The 24,908-nt window shown below is 40.5% G+C and overlaps 1 protein-coding gene across 3 annotated transcripts in view; it reads left to right on the top strand.

Annotated features, from left to right (window-relative positions):
• The first annotated feature begins 309 nt into the window (after window positions 1-309).
• Window positions 310-24,908, top strand: part of zfyve9a (zinc finger, FYVE domain containing 9a) — a 47,784-nt gene continuing 23,185 nt past the window's right edge. Inside the window, exons 1-8 of one of the 3 annotated variants that reach the window (XM_022668331.2) lie at window positions 310-568; window positions 10,909-11,000; window positions 12,185-12,291; window positions 17,310-18,847; window positions 20,149-20,248; window positions 21,694-21,870; window positions 23,175-23,338; window positions 23,797-23,905. In XM_022668331.2, coding sequence (XP_022524052.2) covers window positions 12,222-12,291; window positions 17,310-18,847; window positions 20,149-20,248; window positions 21,694-21,870; window positions 23,175-23,338; window positions 23,797-23,905 — 2,158 coding nt within the window. In that variant the 5' untranslated portion in view covers window positions 310-568; window positions 10,909-11,000; window positions 12,185-12,221. Of the gene's footprint in view, window positions 569-594; window positions 4,780-10,908; window positions 11,001-12,184; window positions 12,292-17,309; window positions 18,848-20,148; window positions 20,249-21,693; window positions 21,871-23,174; window positions 23,339-23,796; window positions 23,927-24,908 lie in introns of those variants that run through there. The other 2 variants (XM_022668328.2, XM_022668329.2) reach the window with 2 other exon arrangements.

Raw genomic sequence — 24,908 nt, 5'->3', positions numbered from 1 at the left:
GGGTGTGTTGTGCTCTCCTGAAGTCAACAACCATTTCCTTTGTCTTGTCCACATTCAGGTGAAGGTTGTTGACTGTAAACCAGTCTGTCAGTTATACGTTACATAACTTTTTGAACGAAATAATAAAATGAATATATAATAACTTATTATTATTCCAGAATAAAAAAATACTTTCAAACATTGCCAATATTTGTAAGCACCGCCTCCTTTTCAACCCCACGCCCACAACCCCGCCCACGGGCGGAGCCAAATGCGTCACTCCTCGGCTTACAACCTACAAAGCAGTGAGTAATTACTCCAGGCCCCGCCCCTTTCTGATGCCGCGCTGTAGCAGCGCTGCCTCGCGCTCCCCGCTCTAGTTTAGAGGCCATCTTTACAGCCCGTGGGCCTGCAGCGGAGAACCGGAGACCCGCGGAGCGTCCACGCAGCTCAGCCGCCGCAGGGTGAGCTCAGAGCGGCCACAGCGGCTGGATCGCCCCGCTGAAGGAGCCGGAGCTGGAGGAGGAGCTGGAGCTGCTGCATGGCTGCGCTGCGCTGTGAGTGACTGAGGATGGCCACTGCAGCTGCGGTGAGTTAGTTAGAGAGCCAGGCAGCCTGGCACACTGATAATCGATCGTTTTCCGATAGATGATCAATCGATTTGATTAATTTTAATCCCCGGATCACCTTCACGGTGTCATTTTACACAGAGAAAGAGAGGCTGCAGCAGAACAACACAGGCTCTCACCCTGCTTTACTGCTGGATTTCTCAACAATCCGGATCATTAGCTGGAATAATTCGCTTTAAATCCACATTTTTAAACATTTTACATCCTTATTAACATACCACACAAGCTCCAAACCCTTTAAAACAGCCTGTTTTTATGTGATCAGCTGTAGAAAACGCTCAGGAAGAGGTCAAGCTCCAGCCAAAGTTTATTTACTCTAGCTCTAAGCTAGGCTATAACTGGCTAATGCTGTGGTGCAACACTGTTATCTAGAGGTTAAACCCTTTTAAAACCTTTTTAAACCCTTTAAAATGCTTTATTTTACTGCGTAGAACTAATTGTAAGTGTTTACTAAGGCTGTAAATGTTTATTATCTGGTTTCCAGGTTTTGATCCATGATAATACCATGCTATTTTGAAGTTGGATGCTATCCATGCTGTGGAATATGGAGCTCAACTGTTACATAGTTTTATCTTTTAGGTTTGACGTTTAAAAAAATAGTATACCAGTAATCAATTATGTATTGTTTGCATACACTGTAGTAGTACTACAGTAATCACACCCTGAATAAGGGCTGCAACTCATGATTAATTTGTTAGACAGCTAATCTGATGATTGTGTTGTTTGTTATTTTGAAGTTGGATGTCATCCCTGCTGTGGAATATGGAGCTCAACTGTTATTTCTTGTTCTCGTTTTATCTCTAGAAACAGCTGAAATGGGATTTAAATTCCCTTAAATTGTCCAAAACGTTGCTCTTTAAATGTGGAAAGTGCTGCTATTTATTGAGGAAATGTGTATTCTGTTGAATTTGGGCCCTTTTGGAGACGTAGACAGAGTTGAGTGTAAACTGTTTGATTTACCCAGTACTGTTTTACTGAATAGAACTACTTTTAAGTGTCTACTATGGCTACAAATGTTTATTAACTGGTTTCCATGCTGTCATCCATGATAATGCCATGCTATTTTGAAGTTGGGTGCCATCCATGCTGTGGAATATGGAGCTCAATTGTTACTTCTTACATAGTTTTATCTCTTAGGTTTGACATTTAAATTTTAGAGTACGGTAACCAATAATGTATATTTGAATACACTGTAGTAGTACTACAGTAATCACACACTGCTGAATACGTGGCTGCAATTAGGGCTGCAACTAATGATAATTTTGGTAGTTGACTGATTTGACTATTATTTTCCTGATTAGTCGATTTGTAGATTATTTCTGCTTCCTCTGGGAATGGCTTCGGTTTATAGCTTCCTCTGTCTTCGCTTCAAATCGCTAGAAACAGCTGAACAAGGGATTTAAATACACTTTAAATGTGGAAAGTGCTGCTATTTATTGAGGAAATGTGTATTCTGTTGAATTTGGGCCCTTTTGGAGACATGTTGAGTGTAAACTGTTTGAGTGTCCCCAGTACTGTTTTGCTAAATAGAACTACTTTTAAGTGTCCGCTAAGGTTACAGATGTTTATTAACTGGTTTCCATGCTTCGATCCATGATAATACCATGTTATTCTGAATTATTTTGAAGTTGGATGCCATCCATCTTGTGGAATATGGAGCTCAACTGTTATATCTTTTTATTAGGTTTGATATTTTAATTTTAGTATACGTATTGTACAGTAATCAATATTGTATATTCGCATGCACTGTAGTAGTACTACAGTAATCACACACTGAATTAGGGCTGCAACTAATGATCAATTTGGTAGATGGCTGCAACTATTGAATATTTTGTTCGTCTACTTATCTGGCGATTATTTTTTCCGATTAGTTAACGATTATTTCTGCTTGCTCTGGGTATGGTTCCTGTTTCTAGCTTTCTCTGTCTTCGCTTCAAATCGATAGAAACAGCTGAACAAGGGATTCAAATGCCTTTCAAATGTCCAGAACGTTGCCCTTTAAATGTTTAAAAATGCTGCTATTTATCGAGGAAATGTGTTGAGGTAACCTGTTGAATTTGGGCACATTTTGAGACACACAAAAAAAAGAAGGAATAAAGTGTTGTTTGATTAATAATTTAAACAATACTCAATTATTGATGTGTTCTTCAGCATGCTAACGCTAGGTGACAAAGATCACCACCTCTAAGCTATTTACGTGCCGTTAAAATTACTGCAATCAGTTAAATCAAACAGATAAGATGTAAACTAGGCCCAAAGCAATAGTTACATCAGTGAGTTATCATAAAATAAACATGCAAACATAATCTCAGTAAAAATCCACAACAACACTGTTTAATACCGTAATATGAGATTGCTGTGTTTAATACTAATAATCCTTGCTTAAAAAGCCTGTGGGTGGATATATTTATGGATGTATACATGTATTGATGAGTACATTCATGTCTGGATAGAAATATTAGTAAATATATTGACCAATATACAGTATAGGTGGATGTACTGTTGGGTAAATCAATGTATTTATGGATGGAATTGTGTAGAAAAGTATACTGATGGTTGGTTGGATATATCAATGGATACATGGATGGAAGGATGGATATATTGAAATACAGATGCATGGACAAATAAAAATGGCTATATACTGTAGGTATCAAAATATATGTTTTGATTAAGACTGTATTTAGGTGTATGTACTGATGGCAGAATCTACATATAGTAGTCATAGGATACAAATTTGTATGGATGGATGGTTGGATGGATATGTTGGAAAAATCAATGTACTAGTGCATCCCAAAAACTGAAAAGTTTATTTCAGAAAAAATAATTTGAAAATATGAAACTCATACATTATATAGATGTAATAAACACAGAGTGATCTATTTTATGCGTTTATTTCTTTTATTGTTGATTGAATGATTATGGCTTACAGCCAATTAAAACCCAAAAATCAGTGTCTCTTTTGCACAAGTAAAACACAAGTTTAATATAAAATTACTATATGTTATTCCTTAAGCCATTAGAGGCATTACAGTGTAAAAATCAGCTACAAATCCCTTCTTTTTCCAGTTAACAAATATGTTCAGTGCAGTGTGCATTACTTTTATCCTTCAAACTAGAGAATTAAGATATTTAAATAGGGCTATCACACCTCGTTTCCAGAGTTGATTATGGATTACAGCCAATAAAAATCAGTGTCTCAGAATATTTGAATATTTTATATGTAAGACCAATTGATACTTGCTCTTGGCTGTGTAGGCAGTGTGCCAAGTTCTGCTGGAAAATGAAATCCTCATCTCCATAAAAGTTGTAATCAGCAGAGGGAAGCATGAATTGCTGTGAGATTTTTCTGTATATTGTTCCAATAATATATTGATTAATTGATTGATTGATGGAAGCCTTGATAGACCTCTACCTGCAGTTGGAAATCTTCAGTTTGTGCATTTATAAATGCTTTTTGTTATAAAACGTCTGTGTCTGTATCTGTTCACTCAATTTATGTATTTAAATGTAGATAAATACAGTGACTATGTAAGATAATGCGATTTTGCTTGATTTTCTTGTGTTAATTCTTAGAACTTGACCCCGTTAGTCAATCGCGCCCACACACACACACACACACACACACACTACATTAACAAAGACTTCTTCAAAGCGAAGAGAAGCTGCCGTTTTGATGTGTTTTGAGTGTAAAATTGAATCTACCTGCTGTTTAATCTGCAGGAATGGAAGGAAACCTTTGTTTTATTGTTTTTTTATCTGCGTTGGAGAAACGCTTGACCTGTAGCGCTCTGCCGAATACGCTCGGCGCCTCGTTCTCCCGCCTGTTGCCTCAGCCTGTGGATCTCCAGCCTCCTGTAATGGTTAATAGCGTGTTACATCACTCAGGCCCTGTTTTATCTCCAGATCTTCTCTCAGCAGCGTTTGTTGTTGGCGGAGGAGGAGGACGTGTCTCTTTATTCTGCGTTTGTTTCAGACGCTGGTCTCCTGAGAGTTCGCCGGCATGTGAGAACGTTTCCAGCTTAAAGTCCCTCTATTTGTGCATCGACGTCATAAATAAAAGAAGTGAAACGGCGCTCCCTGGAAGAGAAAGTGGAAGTGCGTCGTTCCTCGACCGAGGATTTGATGAGAGAGGACTTCCTGTCACTGCTGGAATGTCCAGAGCAGATAGAAGGTGCTTTCCTAGCGCCCTGGATGTTGCCTTTTTAAGCCTCATCCAGTTGTTTAGATACGTTTTATATTCGTGCATAGGGGTGGGCGATATGGCCCTTAAATAATATCACGATATTTCATGATATTTTCGCGATAAACGATACTCTTGGCGATAAAACTATTTCAAAAATACACTATACACTGCACGAAAAAAAAAATATATATATATTATTATTACATACAATATAATACTGCACACCCCTTAAGTGAGATATTAAAAAATACAAGATTTTTATTAGATTTGTAACAGTCAACAAGTCAATGATCCAGAATGAGGTCATGGTAATAATAATAACGCACTCCAAATATCTCCATATATCCAGGATTAAAGTAAAATAAATGATACTGGACAGATATAATCTGTCTCTAGGGGCCAGTTGTTCAAAAAATGTAATCCGGATCAAAATTATCCAGATTTGGTAATCACATTTTTTGCTATCCAGGATCAGGTGATCTGTCTTACTTTTAAGCCAGTTTTTCAAAGCAATTTTGGATTGGATCAACCTGATCCAGAAACACAGTTTTCAGGATTACCTAATCCGGATTACCAGCTATGTAAAAAACAGATAGAAGAACCAACAGGGGTTGATGACTCTTTTTCTTACAGTAACAAGATACTGCTTATTGCAAAACAATACGAGCAATTGAGCGTTCTCAGAGACGCTTTGCATGACTTAACTATTTGCGAGTCGAACCACAGGGAGCATGCAACATAACACTTGCATGTATTGTCCTGCCCAATGTTGCTACCAGACGCAATGTCCCTCTCTGTGATGTTCATGATGCACCTGAGCCTGTTGAAGAACCAGAACAAACTCTGGTGTTCTTTTCAATTGTTCGAAATCATTTTTGACAGCTTCATATCTGATAAATGTTTCTTTGACATTAATACACAGTGATGAATGACAGTGACGTAGATGAAAAAATGAATATATTATTTTTGTTTGTTATTGAAATCTTTTGGGGGGTTTATTTAATGGGGTCAAGATTGTTTTTATTTTTACGTTACTACAGTAAAAGGCTTAATTGGTAGCCAATGTCTACTTTATTACTGTAACGGTTAAACAGGTCAAGTGCAAAACAGAAATAAAAGTATATACACTAAATTGTACAAATACATTTTTTTTTACTTTAAAACTTTGATTTTAAAGTTTTACTACATTTTCTTCCTGAAATCCCCCTTGAAATCCTACCCCTTGTTGGGATCAGGGTAATCCTGTTTTTTTGGATCAAAGTTATCCAAATCCTACTGAAAAGTTTTGAACAACAGAAACTGAAGGTTTGATCCATTAACAAACTAGGATTGGATTACATGATCTGATCCGATTTCAGAATGCTTCTTTCCCTTTTGAACAACCCGTTTTCCAGATTTGATCCAATCCGATAACCAAAATCCGATCAGATTACCTTTGAACAACTGGCCCAAGTAGATATATAGTGGGAAATGGGATGGGTGATATGGCACGATATTTTAGGGGGAAAATATCGCTCACGATATTAAAAAAATTCGACGATATTATCGTGTACGATACAATATTTCAGTAATTCAGTTCAAAATGTAGATGTATTTCACACAGAGTGATCTAATTTAAGTGTTTATTTCTTCTCAGAAAGTTAAAATATTGTTTGGCAGTGTGGGCAGTGTGCCAAGTCCTGCTGGAAAATGAAATCCACATCTCAATGAAAGTTGTCTGCAGCGGGAAGCATGAAGTGCTGTAAGTTTTCAGAGATATTTATCAAAAGCTCTATTGCAAAACAAAAGAGATTTTGATAAATTTCGGGAGGTTTTTAGTGGTAAAGTGGGGTTCTGGGTGGTTCTAAGAGGTTCTGGGTAGAATCTGTTTGGATTTTATTGGATGTTCTGGGAGATTTTAGTAGGTTCTTGGTCGTTCTTGGAGGTTCTGGGATGTTTTTGGTGGTTCTGGGTCTTTTGTGGTTCTGGAAGGTGGACCCGGGCGTGAGGAACCCTGAGGAATGGAATGCAGCTACACGATCACAATCGCATAACTACACAATCGCAGGAAGTGAGGTCGTAGTAAAAGTGATGAGGTGGTGATGTTACATTGCATTCCAGCAGCTGCTGTTCGCACCGCTAATCCAAAAATAAATACTGTACACTGGGGTCTGTGAGGGAGATTAATTTTAAATATTATAATAAAAGGGCAGTTTATAGAAAATAAAAAAATATTTGTATAAATTATCATATATATTTTTTTGTATTATAAGGCGCACCGTCAATTAATGTCTATTTTCATACATAAAGTGCACCGGATTAAAAAGCACGGATTACAATAGTAAGGAACAGGGGTGTCGCCATGTTTACCTTTCAATTCCGCATTAAACAAAACTGTAATTCTTAAAGTTAAACAAGTGCTGGATGTTAATCTACACAGATTAACTGTTTATTTGGGAGATTAAAGCACCTTACTGTTTATTTACAGTACGATAAGATTTCCCGTATTTTAACATGGTTAGCAGCAGTGCTTAGCGCTAGTAAATGCTGCCCGATAGTGCTAGACTGTTCTAGTACTAGAGTGTGCTGGTAACCCAGGGAGATATCAACTAGTGGTTCATCCCATGTAACTTGTTTTAACACGATATACTCGCCTCTGAATGCTGTAAAAGCTCTGTGGTTATCCAAAAGCGAGATCCACCGAGGAGAACACTGGTTTTCACCAGTACTGGGTGTAATAAGAGTCCGAGCTGATCTGATGACCTCAAGACACGACTGAATCAGACCCGCCCCCCCCCCCCCCCCCCTCAGTCACGGACAGTGCACCAGTGCGTCAGTAGATATTAGAGGCAGTAAACCCAGCGCTGCCTGGATTACACCAGGGACCAGCGACTCCGAAAAACAGCTACTCCACACATTTTACACTCAGTTAAAGATTCAGATTGAGCCCAGAACATACAGCAGCAGCAGCTCACGGCCGACCTGAACCAAGAACTACCAATAACCACCCAGAACCATCAAAAACCTCCCACAAGCACCGAAAACCTCCTAGAATCTCCCAGAAACACCAAGTACCTCCCAGAACTACAAAGAACCTCACAGAATCACCAAACAAACTCCAAAAACCTCCCAGAACCACCAGTAACCTCCTAGAACTTCTAAGAACCACCAATAACTTCCTAAAACTTAGCAAAACCTCCTAGAATCACCAACAACCTCCTAAAACCTTCCAGAATCTCCAAAAACCTCCCAGAACCACCAATGACCTCCTAGAACTTCTAAGAACTTCCTAGAATCACCAAGAACTACCAATAACCACCCAGAACCATCAAAAACCTCCCAGAATCACCAAAAACCTCCTAGAATCTCCCAGAACCACCAATAACTTCCTAAAACTTAGCAGAACCTCCTGGAATCACCAAAAACCTCCTTAAACCTTCCAGAATCACCAAAAACCTCCTAGAATCTCCCAGAACCACCAATAACTTCCTAAAACTTAGCAGAACCTCCTGAAATCACCAAAAACCTCCTAGAATCTCCCAGAAACACCAAGTACCTCCCAGAACTACAAAGAACCTCACATAATCACCAAACAAACTCCAAAAACCTACGAGAACCACCAGTAACCTCCTAGAACTTCTAAGAACCACCAATAACTTCCTAAAACTTAGCAAAACCTCCTAGAATCACCAACAACCTCCTAAAACCTTCCAGAATCTCCAAAAACCTCCCAGAACCACCAATGACCTCCTAGAACTTCTAAGAACTTCCTAGAATCACCAAGAACTACCAATAACCACCCAGAATCACCAAAAACCTCCTAGAATCTCCCAGAACCACCAATAACTTCCTAAAACTTAGCAGAACCTCCTGAAATCACCAAAAACCTCCTAAAACCTTCCAGAATCACCAAAAACCTCCTAGAATCTCCCAGAAACACCAAGTACCTCCCAGAACTGCAAAGAACCTCACAGAATCACCAAAAACCTAAAACCTCCTAAAACCTGCCAGAGTCATCAAAAACCTCCTAGAAGTTAATTCATTTACTATGTAGATAAAAATAACTAATAAAAACATAAAATAAAAGCTGTGTCTCTTTGATTTTTAACTGGTACTGTAGACTGGGATATTGTGAAAGTTTAAAGTGTATAAATGTGAATTATGAGGATGATGAAGATGATGTATTATGTATTGTGTATAATAAGGCGTGGTTGAGAGCGCTGGCTGTGATTCAGGGTAAGTCAGTAGGAGTTTGTTCAGCACTGGTTATTTCTGTAGCCCCCCCGCGATGACAAGGACCCGACCGCATTAACATTTAATTACTCTGCGGATTCCCTGAATTATACATAGTTAGTGCGAGTCGATGAAGGTGGCGTATTTTTAGTGCTGTAAACCTGGGCTAGTGCTAGTAATGTAAATTTAAGCAGTCAGAGATTCTATAACTCTGCAGAACTGCAGGTTTAGACCTAATACACTGTCCCAACATTTATAATACAGATTATTGGATAAAACTAAATGAGAAGTAAACTTTTATAGCGTTATTATAGTAGTGAACATAAACTTAAAGTAACTGTTTAAGTTTTGGGTGAGAATGTGTAATTGCACCAAGCATCTTGGTTGAGAAACTTAGACAATACACAGCAGGATTAGCCAGCAGACTTCGTCTGAGGGAGGAATCTGTACCCAATAACCGTGGCAAGTCATCAGATGAGAAAGATGTAAGAACAAGTTTTGTGTTTCTCCTGAATTTATCGGCTTCTGTCTACATGTTTACCAGCTGTTCTCCCAAAGACTGTACCGTAAAATTGCTGATAAATAATTAAATAAATATGTTAAGTGGTATAGAGTTATAGAAAGTAAAGAAAAACCCCTTCTACACTTACAATACCCAGCTCCCTAAATTGCCTATTTTTAATTAAATTAACTAAGCCAGGGGTGTCCAAACTACGACCCGTTTCCTTTTTTTGGAGCGGCCCGCGAGGTATTTTAGAAATAGAATGAAAGTTGTCCCGCTGTTAAGCAGGTTTTTATAATGTGAGATTCAAAGTTTGAACGCTAGGTGTCAGAAACGGGCCAAAGAGTCTAAAAGCGAAGAGAGTGCGCATTTCTAGCGCAGAAAAACGGGCCAAAGAGTCTAAAAGCGGAGAGAGTGCGCATTTCTAGTGCAGAAAAACGGGCCAAAGAGTCTAAAAGCGGAGAGAGTGCGCATTTCTAGTGCAGAAAAACGGGCCAAAGAGTCTAAAAGCGAAGAGAGTGCGCATTTCTAGTGCAGAAAAACGGGCCAAAGAGTCTAAAAGCGGAGAGAGTGCGCAGTTTTAGCGCAGAAAAACGGGCCAAAAAGTCTAAAAGCGGAGAGAGTGCGCAGTTTTAGCGCAGAAAAACGGGCCAAAAAGTCTAAAAGCGGAGAGAGTGCGCAGTTTTAGCGCAGAGATCAAAGTCAAAGAGCGATAAAGATAGTAAGTCAAGTAAAATGGTGTGTAAATGAAAGTAATCAGGAAAAAGTATTATTTAAAGTGGTATATTTCATTATTTGTTTTATTACAGAGTCTGTGGCCCGTGACTTCAAATATATTTCTCCTTCTGGCCCCAACCAAAAAAAGCTTGGACACCCCTGAACTAAGCATTTGTATTTTATAATTATTTTCTATTATTATTTTTGTATTTGTTTTCATGGATGCACAGTGATGTTTGAATTATATTGGTTTCAACAGATATTTAAACAGAGTTTCTCTGATTTTGCTATTTATAGGTTTATGTTTGAGTAAAATGAACATTGTTGTTTTATTCTATAAACTACAGACAACATTTCTCCCAAATTCCAAATAAAAATATTCTCATTTAGAGCATTTATTTACAGAAAATGAGAAATGACTGAAATAACAAAAAAGATGCAGAGCTTTCAGACCTCAAATAATGCAAAAAGAAAACAAGTTCATATTCATAAAGTTTTAAGAGTTCAGAAATAATCAATATTTGGTGGAATAATCCTGGTTTTTAATCACAGTTTTTTTTCAGGCATCGTGTTCTCCTCCACCAGTCTTACACACATTATTATTACAATATTACAAGATATTACAATATGAAACAGTATTGGTCTAATTTCGGCCAATCAGCAGTAATGATGTGGTTGTGTTACAGGTGAGGGGATCAGTGAGTGCAGGACCAGGTGAACGGGAGGTTCTGGAGGTTTATGAAGTTCTGTGGAGTTACTGAAGAGGACCTCAGTGCAGGTGAGAGGGGGATTATTGATTATTGATCAGGCGACGATTAAGCTCCTGAAGCTCCTGTGATTTTTTTTTTTTTTGTTCAGCTGCTGCACTGCTGTCAAAAATTTAAATATCTTGATTATAGATTATATCATTGATTAAATGATGCCATTAATTAAACACTTTCTGTAGAATCGTATGCAAAAATATCACATCTGAATGAAACAACTGCATATTGTGATATTGTGATGATCTTTTAAGCAGATGTATTTTGTATTGGTTTAGCTTATTTACTGTATTTATTATTAGTTTAGTCTGCAGTTTACATATGCACTAAATATGCTGCACTTTTTTTGCTGTAGTGTTTTGTTAGTAAGTTACTGTTTATAAAAAAGACAAACATTTAGAGTTTTTTATTTTTTATTTTTACTAAAAGTCAAACATTTATATTTATATTAGAAAATGTTTATTTTATTGCAGTAGTTTATTATTTAAGTACATGTTGAAAAAAGGTTTTGTCATATTGCCCATCTTTATTCTGTAGTGATTTACTATAATTAAATTATTGTCCAACTACATTTTTTTTACTTAACTAATCTGAGCTCTTGTCACTGAATGCAACCAAATTCTCACAGCAATGTAACTAGTGCTGGATGAAATGATGTAGAAATATATCACTATATGCATACATAGTAAATAAATAGTAAAATGATTCAGACTATGAAGGAACACATAAGGAATCATGTAGTAACTTGTAGAGTAACTTGTTAATGTACAACAGAGGAAACACTTGCTCTACCTTTCCTGAGGTGGTCCTGATGAGTGCCGGTTCCATCGTTATAACATCTTTGCTGTGACTGCACTTGAGGATTCTTCCAAAGTTCCTAAAAGTCTTTTATTTAGATTGACTGACCTTCATTTCTTCATCTGGATTAGAACATAATCTGGATTCGAACATTACTGAAATATTCACTATTCACTGTATACCTGTAACTCTACCTCTTCACTACTTTACTTTAACTGATGCTCTCAATGATGATTGATGCTTTAACTGATGCTTTACATTATTAAGAGACAAGAAATTCAAGTAATTAACTCTTGATGAGTTCAGCACAGCTGTTAACTGAAAGGAGATCCTAGGCTACTACATTTGTACATTATTAACTGAACTATATTGCTGTAACTCCTCCCCTTTTCCTGGTGTTCAGGTTCACACTGCACTGGACAGAGTGGAGCTCCTGACCCATGGAGAATTACTTCCAGGCTGAGGCCTTTAACCTGGATAAGGTTCTGGACGAGTTCGAGCAGAACGAAGGTCAGTAACCTCTGATCACAGTTCATTAACGTCCTACAGCAGAACTCACGCCACGGCACGAGGGAGGAACCTGGCTTTATTATACAGCTCTGTAAAAAATGAAGAGATCACTTCAGTTTCTGAATCAGTTTCTCTGATTTTACTATTTATAGGTTTATGTTTGAGTAAAATGAACATTGTTGTTTTATTCTATAAACTACAGACAACATTTCTCCCAAATTACAAATAAAAATATTCTCATTTAGAGCATTTATTTACAGAAAATGAGAAATGGCTGAAATAACAAAAAAGATGCAGAACTTTCAGACCTCAAATAATACAAAGAAAACAAGTTCATATTCATAAAGTTTTAAGAGATCAGAAATAATCAATATTTGGTGGAATAACCCTGGTGGTTTTTAATCACAGTTTTTTTTTCATGCATCTTGGCATCATGTTCTCCTCCACCAGTCTTACACACTGCTTTTGGATAACTTTATGCTGCTTTACTCCTGGTGCAAAAATTCAAGCAGTTCAGTTTGGTGGTTTGATGGTTTGTGATCATCCATCTTCCTCTTGATTATATTCCAGAGGTTTTCAATTTGGTAAAATCAAGGAAACTTGTAATTTTTTAAGTGGTTTCTAATTTTTCCAGAGCTGTATGTATCACAATGTTTACATTCAATTATTATTTTCTTCTAATTACAATTTTCAGAAAGTTGTTATAGTGTTAAAAAAAGAAAAAAGGAAACACCATCACATTTATTGCGGATGCACTAAATATTTGGAAACCGTAATTATTCTGCTAAAATTAGGTAAAAATCACTTAAAAATCAGTTAAAAGCCTTACCAATTCCATTCAATTACTAAATTGAAATTATGTAAAATATTTTCACCAAATTTTAAACGGGGGGGGAATATGTGCATCCCAAATATATTTTATTGTGATGATTTTTGGGACGATATATATTGTCCAAACTAAACTGGTTATCAGTACAGGTCTAATAGTGATGCGTCAGGCCGTGTGAGGGGGCTGGTTCGGTGTGTGATGATGAGCAGATGGGCGAGTGGGCTCCGGTAGCCGGTGTAAGCGGGGGATCTGCGGCGGGAGGAAGCAGCCTGCAGTTTAAACGAGGCTAATTGAATTAGCATTTCCCTCGGGACTCCTGACTCGGGCTGTTTTCCTGGAGATTTTAATTGGTGTCACGCAGACGAGTTTGCGTAATTTACCAGGTTAAGGGGACTGTGTGTGTTTGTGTGCAGTGCGGGGAGGCGGGGTTTACTGCGACGTGTTTCTGCTGTAGTGTTTATTTATTTATATATTTATTTATTTATTTAGGAATATTTCAGTTTGAGTCAGCGTCGTCTCTTTCCTGTACTGTGAGTCGATTTGCATCCAGCTACAAAACTGATTCTTTAAGGTTCATACGTTAGTTGGAGGTGTTTGCGTATAGACGCCTGGAAGCTAAAGTTAAACAAAGACACAATAAAAGAAAAGTGGGCGTGGCTGAAATAAGGTGTTCTTTTTACTGTGAGCTGGAGCTGGAGAGAGGGAGACAAAGGGGTAGAGAGACGGTTAGAGAGAGACAGGTAAAGAAAAAGAGGGGTAAAGAGAAAGGGGGGAGAGAGAGAGACAAGGCGAGGGAGAGAGAGGGGCAGAGAGACAGGGAGAGAGATTTGAGAGACAGTCAGGGAGGAAGAGAGACAGAGATGGACTAAGGGATGGAGACAGGGAAAGAGTGAGACAGGTAGAGGGAAAGACTGGCAAAGAGAAACAGGGAGGGAGGGAACGACAGACAGACAGACAGACAGACAAAGAGAGAGAGATGGGGAATAAGAAATAAAAAATTAAAAAGAGGCAGACAGAGAGAACGGACCATAGAGAGAAAGACGGGTAAAGAGAGACAGGGAAAGAGAAAGTCTGGTGGAGAGAACAACAGACAGACAGACAGACTGGTAAAGAGACCAGTAATGAGACCAGAAGAGAGGGGAACAGTTAGAGAGAATGAATCATAGAGAAAGAGACAGAAATACAGGGAAGGAGACCGGGAGAGAGAGGACGACAGGGAGAGCAATAGACAGACAGTTAGAGAAAGTTAATTATAGAGAGACAGAGAGAGGTATATGAAGATGGAGAGAGAGAGTGCCAGGAGACTGGAGGAGATTGAGAGAGACAAGTAAACAGAAACTGGGAGAGAGAAACGGAGAGACAGACAGACAGACTTAAAGAAATAATCATAGAGAAACACAGAGAGAGAGAAAGACAGGTAAAGAGAGAACGTGAGAGAGTCAGACAATCAGTTAGAGAGAATAAATCATAAAAAGAGAGCGAGAGAGAGAGACAGACAGACAGAAAGAATGACATGGAGAGAAATGGACAGAGTTAGAGAGAGAGAGAGAGAGACCAGGAGAGAGAGAGAGACCAGGAGAGAGAGAGAGACCAGGAGAGAGAGAGAGACCAGGAGAGAGAGAGAGAGAGAGAGAGAGACCAGGAGAGAGAGAGAGAGAGAGAGAGAGAGAGAGAGAGAGAGGCCAGGAGAGAGAGAGAGAGACCAGGAGAGAGAGAGAGAGGCCAGGAGAGAGAGAGAGAGACCAGGAGAGAGAGAGAGAGAGAGAGAGAGAGAGAGACCAGGAGAGTTAGAGAGAGAGAGAGAGAGAGGCCAGGAGAGAGAGAGAGAGGCCAGGAGAGAGAGAGAGAGACCAGGAGAGAGAGAGAGACCAGGAGAGAGAGAGAGACCAGGAGAGAGAGAGAGACCAGGAGAGAGAGAGAGACCAGGAGAGAGAGAGAGAGAGAGAGAGAGAGAGACCAGAGAGAGAGAGAGAGAGAGAGAGAGAGAGAGAGAGAGAGAGAGAGAGAGAGAGAGAGAGAGAGAGAGAGAGGCCAGGAGAGAGAGAGAGAGACCAGGAGAGAGAGAGAGAGGCCAGGAGAGAGAGAGAGAGACCAGGAGAGAGAGAGAGAGAGAGAGAGAGAGAGAGAGAGAGACCAGGAGAGTTAGAGAGAGAGAGAGAGAGAGATACCAGTTCAGTCTGGGCAGCACCGCCCTAGAGCACACGATGCAGTACACTTACCTCGGCCTCATCATTACTGCATCCGGGAGCTTCAGTTCGGCAGTGAATGCACTAAAAGATAAAGCTCACAGAGCAATGTACGCCATCAGGAGAAAATTCTTCAATATTGACATTCCCATTCCAATCTGGTGTAAAGTATTCGACAGTGTGATCCAGCCCATTGCGCTGTACGGGAGTGAGGTATGGGGTCCACTCAGTCAGCACAGCTACACTAGATGGGACAAGCATCCAACAGAAGTCCTGCATGCAGAATTCTGTAGAATGATCCTAAAAGTCCAGAGAAAAACTCCAACCAACGCATGCAGGGCAGAATTAGGCCGATTTCCTCTGATCATCAACATCCAAAAACGAGCTCTAAATTTCTGGATGCACCTGAAGACGAGTCCCAGTGACACGCTGCAATTTAGGGCGTTACAGACCCAAGAACTGAATCCTGAAAAGAGCTCCCTCAGTCAGCTGGTCCTGAGGCTTATTAACCCTCTAACAGATACTAATAGACAGCAGCCTCAGCCCAGCACTGCTTTACCACCCAAACTCAACATCAGGCAAATCACCAAACACAGTCAGAGTGATTATCTGGAACATTGGCAAAAAGAAATCCAAACTCAAAACAAACTGGAATGCTATCGGGCCCTAAAAACAGAGTATAAATTAGAGGAATATCTCCTGACTGTCAGAGATAGAAAGCAGAGACAGATCCTGACCAAGTACAGACTCAGTGACCACAGCCTGGCCGTAGAGACCGGCAGGTATAAACAGTTCTGGCTGCCCAGAGAGGAGAGACTGTGTGCTCACTGTTCGACAGGTGAGGTCGAGACGGAGATGCACTTCCTTCTACAGTGTGAAAAATTCAAAGAAACACGAAATTTCTTCATTAACAAATTTAATTATTTAATTCAAAATTTTGAAACATTTTCACTATTAGAAAAATTACGGATCACTCTGGGGGAGGGGCACACCGCCCCCCTCGCTGCCAAATACGTCAGTGCGTGTCACAGCCTGAGAGACAGTGGGTAACACCTCAAAATGACCTCTAAAATCCTGGGGACCCCATCCCAGAGAAAATGATTATTATAATATAATTATAATTATTGATAAATGATATAATTATTATAATAATCATAATTACTTTCTGTTATAAATGTTATTATGTCTGTTATGTATGTTCATACCATTGTTGTTAATTGTTATAAGGCTTTGGCAACACTGTAATTCACAGTCATGCTAATAAAGCTACATTGAATTGAATTGAAATTGAGAGGCCAGGAGAGAGAGAGAGAGACCAGGAGAGAGAGGATGAATCCTAGAGAAAGAGACAGAAATACAGGGAGAGAGGACGACGGGAGAGAAATAGACAGACAGTTAGAGTAAGTAAAAAATGAATCAAAGAGAAACAGAGAGAGAGAAAGACAGGTAAAGAGAGAACGTGAGAGAGTCAGACAATCAGTTGGAGAGAATAAATCAAAAAGAGAGAGAGAGAGACAGAAAGAATGACTGGGAGAGAAACAGACAGACAGTTAGAGAGAATGAATCATAGAGAAAGAGAGAGAGAGACATACCCACAACCCCCCACAGTATTTCGGTTAAGCGCTGAAATGAAAGAATGCCCTCTTTGACATTGATCCTTAAAGATTAATACGGCGGCTCGAAGCTATCAGACAGCGCAGGGAGGAGAGAGCGACGGCATGTGTGTCTTTAGAACAAAACAGATTATACTGCTCCTCCCCCTCCTTTAACTTCGGAGGAAAATCCCGCCCACATTCCTAAGTGTTCATGTGTCATCTTGAAGGATGGATCCCGGAGCGAGGGCCTAAATTGGCCCACTTCTGGAAAAAATCCATTCTGACCTCGTTTCCTAATTTATCTGCCATTTGTATCATTCTTCTCACCCTTTTTCTGCTCAGAAGCTCTCTCTCTCTTCCATCTTCCTCATGCTAATGAGCCTCTCTCATTGTCTGTGCCCCTTCCAGATGAAACGGACACCCCCACGCTTTCGGATGCCAAGTGGACCCAGATTCTTGCCCCGCCGGCTCACCTCCTGTCCCTGAACCCTGCCCTGACCCACGCTGACCTCAGCCCGAGGGATAGCCCTATTAACTTTAAGCCTCTTTTGGAGCCTCCGGGTCCAGGTTCTGGAGGTTCCTCTCTGGCGGAGGTCACCGGGCCAGATGCGAAGCAAGGTTCTGGGCTTCCCCCGGAGGTTTGGAGCGAGGAACGGCCAGCGGATGTCCATAGCCCACCTTTGCTTCAGCCCAACATCGGCAAGCTGGTGAGCGCCGACAGCCAGGCATTGGACTCTCCACCTTCCACCAGGGCGGCGCACGTCGAGAACGGGTGCACGTCTCTTCCGGCTTGCAACGGACTTGCAGTGGTTCCTCAGGCCAGTGATGATCCTCCTGCCTCAGATCAGCCCAGCTCCTTGGGCTTGGGTTCTGGGGCCTGTAGGGATCAATCGAACGACCCTAGCGAAGGGGACAGTGCCTGTTTTAACGATGCACATTTCTCGTTTTCTGAGGGACAAGGACTTGCACAAGGATGTCAGGACATCAATTTGAAGAATGGTGCTTCCCCAGTTGAGATGGAGTACAATGGGGCAAGCAAAGGTGATGACGAATTATCTGTTGCCGTCAAGGAAGTTGAAAGAAGAGAATGTAGGAATCTTGGGCTTCTGGAAGGAAGCAGTTTCGAGACAAGTAATGGCACTCCAGTAGAACTGGTCGCAGATCAAGAGTGTCCAATGATGGGTGCCTTTCAGAATGGTAACGAGGTCAACGATGGCAACGAATGTGACAAGAAGGACAGTTGGGATGTACATCAAGAAGGGACGGAAATGAAGAGTCAAGAAGATTCTTCTCTTGTTGAATCGCCAGGGATTGTTGGGATTACGGTTTCTGAGAGATCTCAGCAAAACGGCGTGGTCGAGGAACTCAACGGAGAGCGACCCAACCAGCTTCCGCTTCCTTCCAAGGAGGACTCTGTGACCGAAGAGAAAGAGATGGAGGAGAGTAAGCAGGAATCTTGCGAACCTGGTCGAGGGGGCGAGGTTACCGGAGGCAGCGGTGACAAACTCAGCAACAGTCGCCTGCAGGTCGTCAGCGTCCCTTACGGCGGTGCGAGACCCAAACAACCTGCCGGCCTCAAGCTGCAGATTCCCCAACCTCTATCAGGGCAAGTCCAGAACGAACTCGCTTCCACCGGCAGGAACAAGAACCTGGAGGCCCAAAGCAGGGTAGGCGGCCTTGAATCGTCTTGCGGGAGTACAGATTCTGGGATCAGTAGGATTAACGGGGAAAACGTGGAAGGGTCCCCAAGCTTGCACATTACCTCAGAGAACCCGGACAATGACCTCCAAGCAGGGCAGCAGGGATCTCTCTCCAGAAAGCCCTACAGCTCTTTGGGGGATGTGGCTCCCGTGTGGGTGCCGGACTCTCAAGCGCCCATCTGCATGAAGTGTGAGGTCAAGTTCACCTTCACCAAGAGGAGACACCACTGCCGGGCCTGCGGCAAGGTAAGAACATCTGTGCTTTAGTAGTGTAACGTTAACTCTTGAATGTCTGCAGTTTTAATCGTTTTGCTGTATTTTTAAAAATAGCAAATTAGTGATCAACAAATTAAGAAACAGAGTAAAAAATTAAGGATGTTTTTCTGTTTTTCTCAGAAAACTATGCCCTACACTTCTCAAACCTTCTCAAACAACATATCATTGCATGTCTCATGTGAGAACATTTATTATTAAAACGATGCTTCAGAGGAAATGTTAATCTTGCCTGTGCGAAGGTAACATTTCTAACATTTTAGTTGGTGAACTGTTAGTCAATTTTTAAAGGAGCACTCCGGTGTGAAATGGACTTGAATTGTAGTGAAATGTAGGTTCTGACTTTTAGCCGATGCTCCCAAAAGGCTTACAATGCTAACAATAGGGGCATAGAGTAACCCTCGTTTTAAATGTCAAGACCCTCAGAATTCTACCAATGAAATATGGAGCTACTTTAAGCTTGTTAATGGTGTAAAAATAGTGATTTCTTTGCACGGGAACCCTATGCCCCTGTCTCTTGCATTGTGGCCTTTTGGGAGCATGAGCTAAAAGCTCTGTATTTGGAAATGCTGGGGGAGAAAGGAGGTGGGCATTTCGACAAAATGTTGTAATCGTTATCATGTTTCACTACAACCCAAGTCCATTTCACACTGGAGTTCCCCTTTAATTATTCACAAAAAAAGACTTGCCATATATAGTCTCAGATAAAACCGCCATATTTACCAAACCTAACACCAGTCGCAGTGTTGGCTTAGGGGAGATCTGGGAGGGTGTTTGGGTAATTGGTCTGTGGTTCAGGACTGTAGGAAGTGTCTGAGATCTTCAGGGGGACGCAGCGCTGCTGATGCTGCACTTTAAAATAGCTGTTGTGCTGCTGGACCCGCACTGTAATTTCCCCAGGCGATAAACAAAGCGCCGCCAGCCCGGCCCGAGATACGGCCAGGAACAATCGCCGCACTGAAGTGAAAATGGAGTGGAGATGAAGGTGTGGTGATCTCCACAGCGACTGACAGCACTGTGGTTAGTCCGTCTTAAAGAGCCACTAAACCCTAAATCATATTGTGTTACTCTGAAGTAGTGAATCATACCAGTCCTGCTTAAAATTTCCTAAACATTTCCGTACCGTACTGGTGATTCTGTATCTACTGTAACTGTAGATTAATTACAGAGCAGTATGGGTACAACAGATTGTCACTACTAAACTGCAGTGTGAAACCGAAACTAAACGTACAGAATACAGTATAATGTAATGTAATATAATGTAATGTGTGCAGGTGTTCTGTGCTGCGTGTTGTAGTCTGAAGTGCAGGCTCATGTATATGGACAGGAAGGAGGCTCGGGTTTGTGTGACCTGTCATCACGCTCTAATGAACGGTGAGTTAAAACAGTGTTTTATTTATTTTGCTGTGAAACTAATTAATACATGATGTTGTAAAGTAACATATGACATTACATGTGTAATATTGCCCTGCTAAGTTCAGTTAAGCCTATACTGACCTAGACTTTGAGTCTCTTTAAAACACAAAATCCACCGGAGATCCTATTTAAACCTATAGTTACTCACAGACAGAGGTGGGTAGAGTCCAGATCCAGAAAGTAAAAATCCACCCCGTTCTAAACATACACCTACATACATACCTATCTCAATTGTGCTTGTACGCTGATGGTGTTCCATAGACAAATTCTAACCATTGTTCCTTAGAATTTTTACTTTCTGAACCTGGACTACCCACCTCTGTGAGTAACTATAAGTTTAAATAGGATCTCCGGTGGATTTGGTGTTTTACAGAGACTCTAAGACTAGATCAGTGGCTGAACTGCACTTAGCAGGACATTATTACACATGTTGTAAAGTAATATATGACATTGCAAAGACTGTTATTAGTGTAAAAATGTCTTTATTTTAAACTGTTTCTAACTTAGAGGTGATATGTTTGCATGTATGAATATTCATGAGCAAGAGCTGGAATCCTATTTTTTCTCTCCGCCCACTCCTCCACTGGACTAAAGCAGTGTTATACCGGATCACCAGAGCTCTTTTTTTCACATGGCATTCATTCATACAAGAGACCACAACTAGACACATAAAATAAATGAAAAAACGATTGAATGAGACTTTTAAAGGATAAAAATAACTGGGAAAAAGGATGGGTGTGTTCTAAAACTTTTGACCAGTAGTGTATGACATTGCAAAGCTTGTCTAATGCATGTATTTGTAGAAAAGTACTGCCAATTAGGGCTGCACAATATATTGTTTAATCATCACCATTGCGATGTGTGCATGCACAATAGTCACATTGCAGGACGTGTGATGTCACTCAAGGCAATTAAATCAAACACCTCATGTTGCAATATTTTGATTCTTAAAACAGGAAGTAGATACACAGCGCTGTCTCTGTGTCCGTGTGAGTGACTGGGCTGCTGCTGCCTGAGAAGCATGAGAGCTTGTAAATGTGAGCACATGTGGAAAGCTGTGCTCCTCAGCCCAGCACAGTTTAGCAGCGCAGATATTTCCAGTTACAGCTGAATTCACACTTTTAATGCCAGAAAAAGAGAAAACGCTCTCATTTACCTTTTAAAAAGGATTTAAATGTCTGATTAAAAGGCCGATTACTGTTGTTTTGCTGTTTTTCTCGGGTTTTGAGAGCTCAGTGCTGACGCGATGGTGACGTCATGGGCCCTGCATTGTTTAATATCGCGACATATATCGTCAAAAAATATTATTTTCTAATATTATGCAGCACTACTGCCAGTAGAATAGTACCCAATTTTTACTGGTTGAAAGTAACTTTTTTTGCATTTGTTTGTTTTATCTTCAGCTCAGTCCTGGGAGAATTTAGTGAGCAGCTCCAATCAGAGCCCGAATCCCAACAACCCAGCGGAGTACTGCTCCACCATCCCCCCCCTGCAGCAGGCACAGGCATCCGGCGCCCTCAGCTCACCTCCACCCACCGTCATGGTGCCCGTTGGAGTCCTCAAACAGCCGGGCACTGAGAGTAAAACTCTAAATCTACTGATTTACTGATTCACTGATTTACTGATTTACTTGCTTACCTATTTTAAAGTTTCAACGTTTATCATACAGGGATCTGCCCCGTTTAAATAGCAACACTGCTTCTAAATATATAACTACATTTAGAATTGCCTAAAATATATCCTCTGGCATGTGTGAGCTTCTTCTGTAAAAATTGTGTAATGTTTAGGTGAATAAAGAAGCAGCTATAATAGCTATACAGACTGGTCTAGTGTTGTAAGAGTACTGTTGTACAGTTTAAAGTACTTTCATGATGAACGTAATTTATTTAACTAGATGTAATTACATGTTATTAACTAGATCATTTAAAAAAAATTAGAATATCATTGAAAAGTTACTTTATTTCAGTAATAATTCAGTTGAAAATGTGAAACTCATATTTTATATAGATGTATTAAACACAGAGTGATCTATCTTAAGCTTTAACTTCTTATATTATTGATGATTATGAAGCTTACAGCCATTAAAAAAGAAAAATTGTTACGTTTAACAGTGTGGGCAGTGTGCCAAATCCTGCTGGAAAATGAAATCCGCATCTTCATAAAAGTTGTCAGCAGCAGAGGGAAGCTGTAAGATATGAAGTGCTGTAAGATTTTGTGGGAAAACAAAACTGCACTGACTTTAGACTTGATAATAAAACACAGTGGATCAACACCAGCAGATGACAGACATGACTCTCCAAACCATCACTGATCATCAGTAAATTTTACATTTCATTTAAAGTAAATGAAGGGAGCAGAGTCTGGAGGAAGAGTGGAGAGACACACAGTCCAAACTGCTCGAGGTCTAGTGTGAAGTTTCCACCAATCAGTGATGATTTATAGAGATGCGGATTTCATTTTCCAGCAGGATTTGGCACACTGCCCACACTGCCAAACATACCAGTTGTTCTTCTATAATATTTTCATTTTCAGAGACATTGATTTTTTCGTTTCAAGAAATAAACATCTATATAATATGAGTTTCACATTTGAAATAAAGTAACTTGTCAATGATATTCTAATTTGTTTTAGATGCACCTGTAGGCATGCATGATGATGATAGAAATATATTGGTATCTGCTAATTTGGCTTGCTTATGTATGCATGCATTGTATGATAGAAAAAGCCCAAGCTCAATTTTAGTTGTTTTTATTGATTTTAAAGCTATAAAACTGTAACTCGGGGTGTTTAGTCTCTCTGTAAGTAATATATATGTATATCCTCACATCGGTTACCCTCTCTAGTCTCTAGAGCTGCTGACCGTGTTCTGCTGATGTTCTGCCAGGTTCGGGTCCGCGTGAGCAGAGGCGAGTGTGGTTTGCAGATGGAATTTTACCAAATGGTGAAGCTGCAGAGTCCAGTAAAGCTCCTGCCTCCAGCCCCAGCCAATCACAGCCTCCCGCTGCGCCCCAGTACCCCAACAAATCCACAGCGGCCGGCCAGCAGGAGGTGGGAATTAACTCGGCTGAAGAAGAGCCTGTAGAACATCTGGAGACTCCTTTAGCTTTGAATAATACAGCTGTTGTGATGTATTGTCTCGCCTATTGTAATGTTATATTAACATCATACCCCAATAACTTAAAAACACACAGAAATTAGATTTAACTGTTCACAAAAATAACAATAATCTAATTTCTAAACCTACATACTTTGAGTCAACAACTACTCAGATAAGTAAAGAAAAATAAGAATTTTAAGAACTTTTGAAAGTATCCTCAAGTGCAGTCGCGGCAAAGACCACCAGAAATGTTATAATGGTGAAACCGGCACTTATTAGGACCGCCCCATGAAAGGAAGAGTACTTTTAAAATGTTTTAACGCTTTTAAGTTACTACATGATTCCTTACGTGTTTCTTCATAGTCTGAATCACTAACTCTGACCCTGTGGCTCCTCCCCCTTCCTGTAGGCGTGTCGAGCCCCTGGAGCTCCGGTGGGCAGCCCCGTGGGCAGCTCGGTCAGTTTGATCCCGGAGGACGGCCTTCCTCCCATCCTCATCTCCACCGGCGTTAAAGGAGGTACGGGAGGCCACATCTCAGGTGCTTGCCCATCCTCACCATTCAGCTTCCTCCACCACCACCACCTGCATGTTAACCTGCATCCGTCTGCACCTCCACCTGCGTATGAGCGCTCAGGGGTGGGCCATATGCGACTATATAGTATAATACTGAAATTAAAGCTCTCCTTACGCTAAAATCTACTTGTCTGCAGCAGCTGAAAAACGAGTCGATCAGGAAAAGCACCGTGTCTACATCAACCAGTCAATTAGTATTCATGGCCCCGCCCTCCTCAGCTGGGGACCGCCCACAGGCAGAGCTGAAGCCGGGCGGCGACGCCGTCTCGTCAGATAGGAGATAACTAACAGCGCTAGGAACAGCATGCAGTTCATTCCTGTGTTATTTGTGCGAATAACACATCAGTGTTTATATACTTTACCCAGTAATTCAGAGCTAAGAAACAAATGATTAGAATTAGTCTATGGAGGAAAAACACCACCAGCCAAGTACAATTGAGATAGGTAGGTGGATTTTTACAACAGTTTAGAACAGTTCTGTTTACACTAGTTAAAAGTAAAAATTGTTATTAGTGTAAAAATGTCTTTATTTTAAAAAAACGTTTTTAACTGTTTATCTCGCTTTGTTCCTCCTGGTGTTGCCATGCTGTTAGCCAATCAGAGGCGATAGGTTTGCATGCATGAATATTCATGAGCAAGAGCCGAAATCCAATCGTTTCTCCTCCCCGTCCCTCCACTCCTCCACCGGACTAAAGCAGTGTTATACTGGATCACCGGAACACTTATTATTTTTTTAGTTTTTATTTTTTTATCTTACTTGGCATTCATTCATACTAAAGACCACAACTAGACTTTTTAAAATAAATGAGAAAAAAAAATATTGAATTAGATCTTTAAATATCATATTAAATAAAATCATATGAACATTATAGAGCGCCCCCTACGCTTCCTGTAGTGTATCACAGTCTGTCAGAATGAGCGTGTTGTGGATCATATGAGCATTATAG

The sequence above is a fragment of the Astyanax mexicanus genome, chromosome 4, assembly GCF_023375975.1.
Source record: "Astyanax mexicanus isolate ESR-SI-001 chromosome 4, AstMex3_surface, whole genome shotgun sequence".
In the NCBI taxonomy this organism is placed as follows: Eukaryota; Metazoa; Chordata; class Actinopteri; order Characiformes; family Acestrorhamphidae; genus Astyanax; species Astyanax mexicanus.
This window is presented reverse-complemented; position numbering and strand designations above follow the sequence as displayed.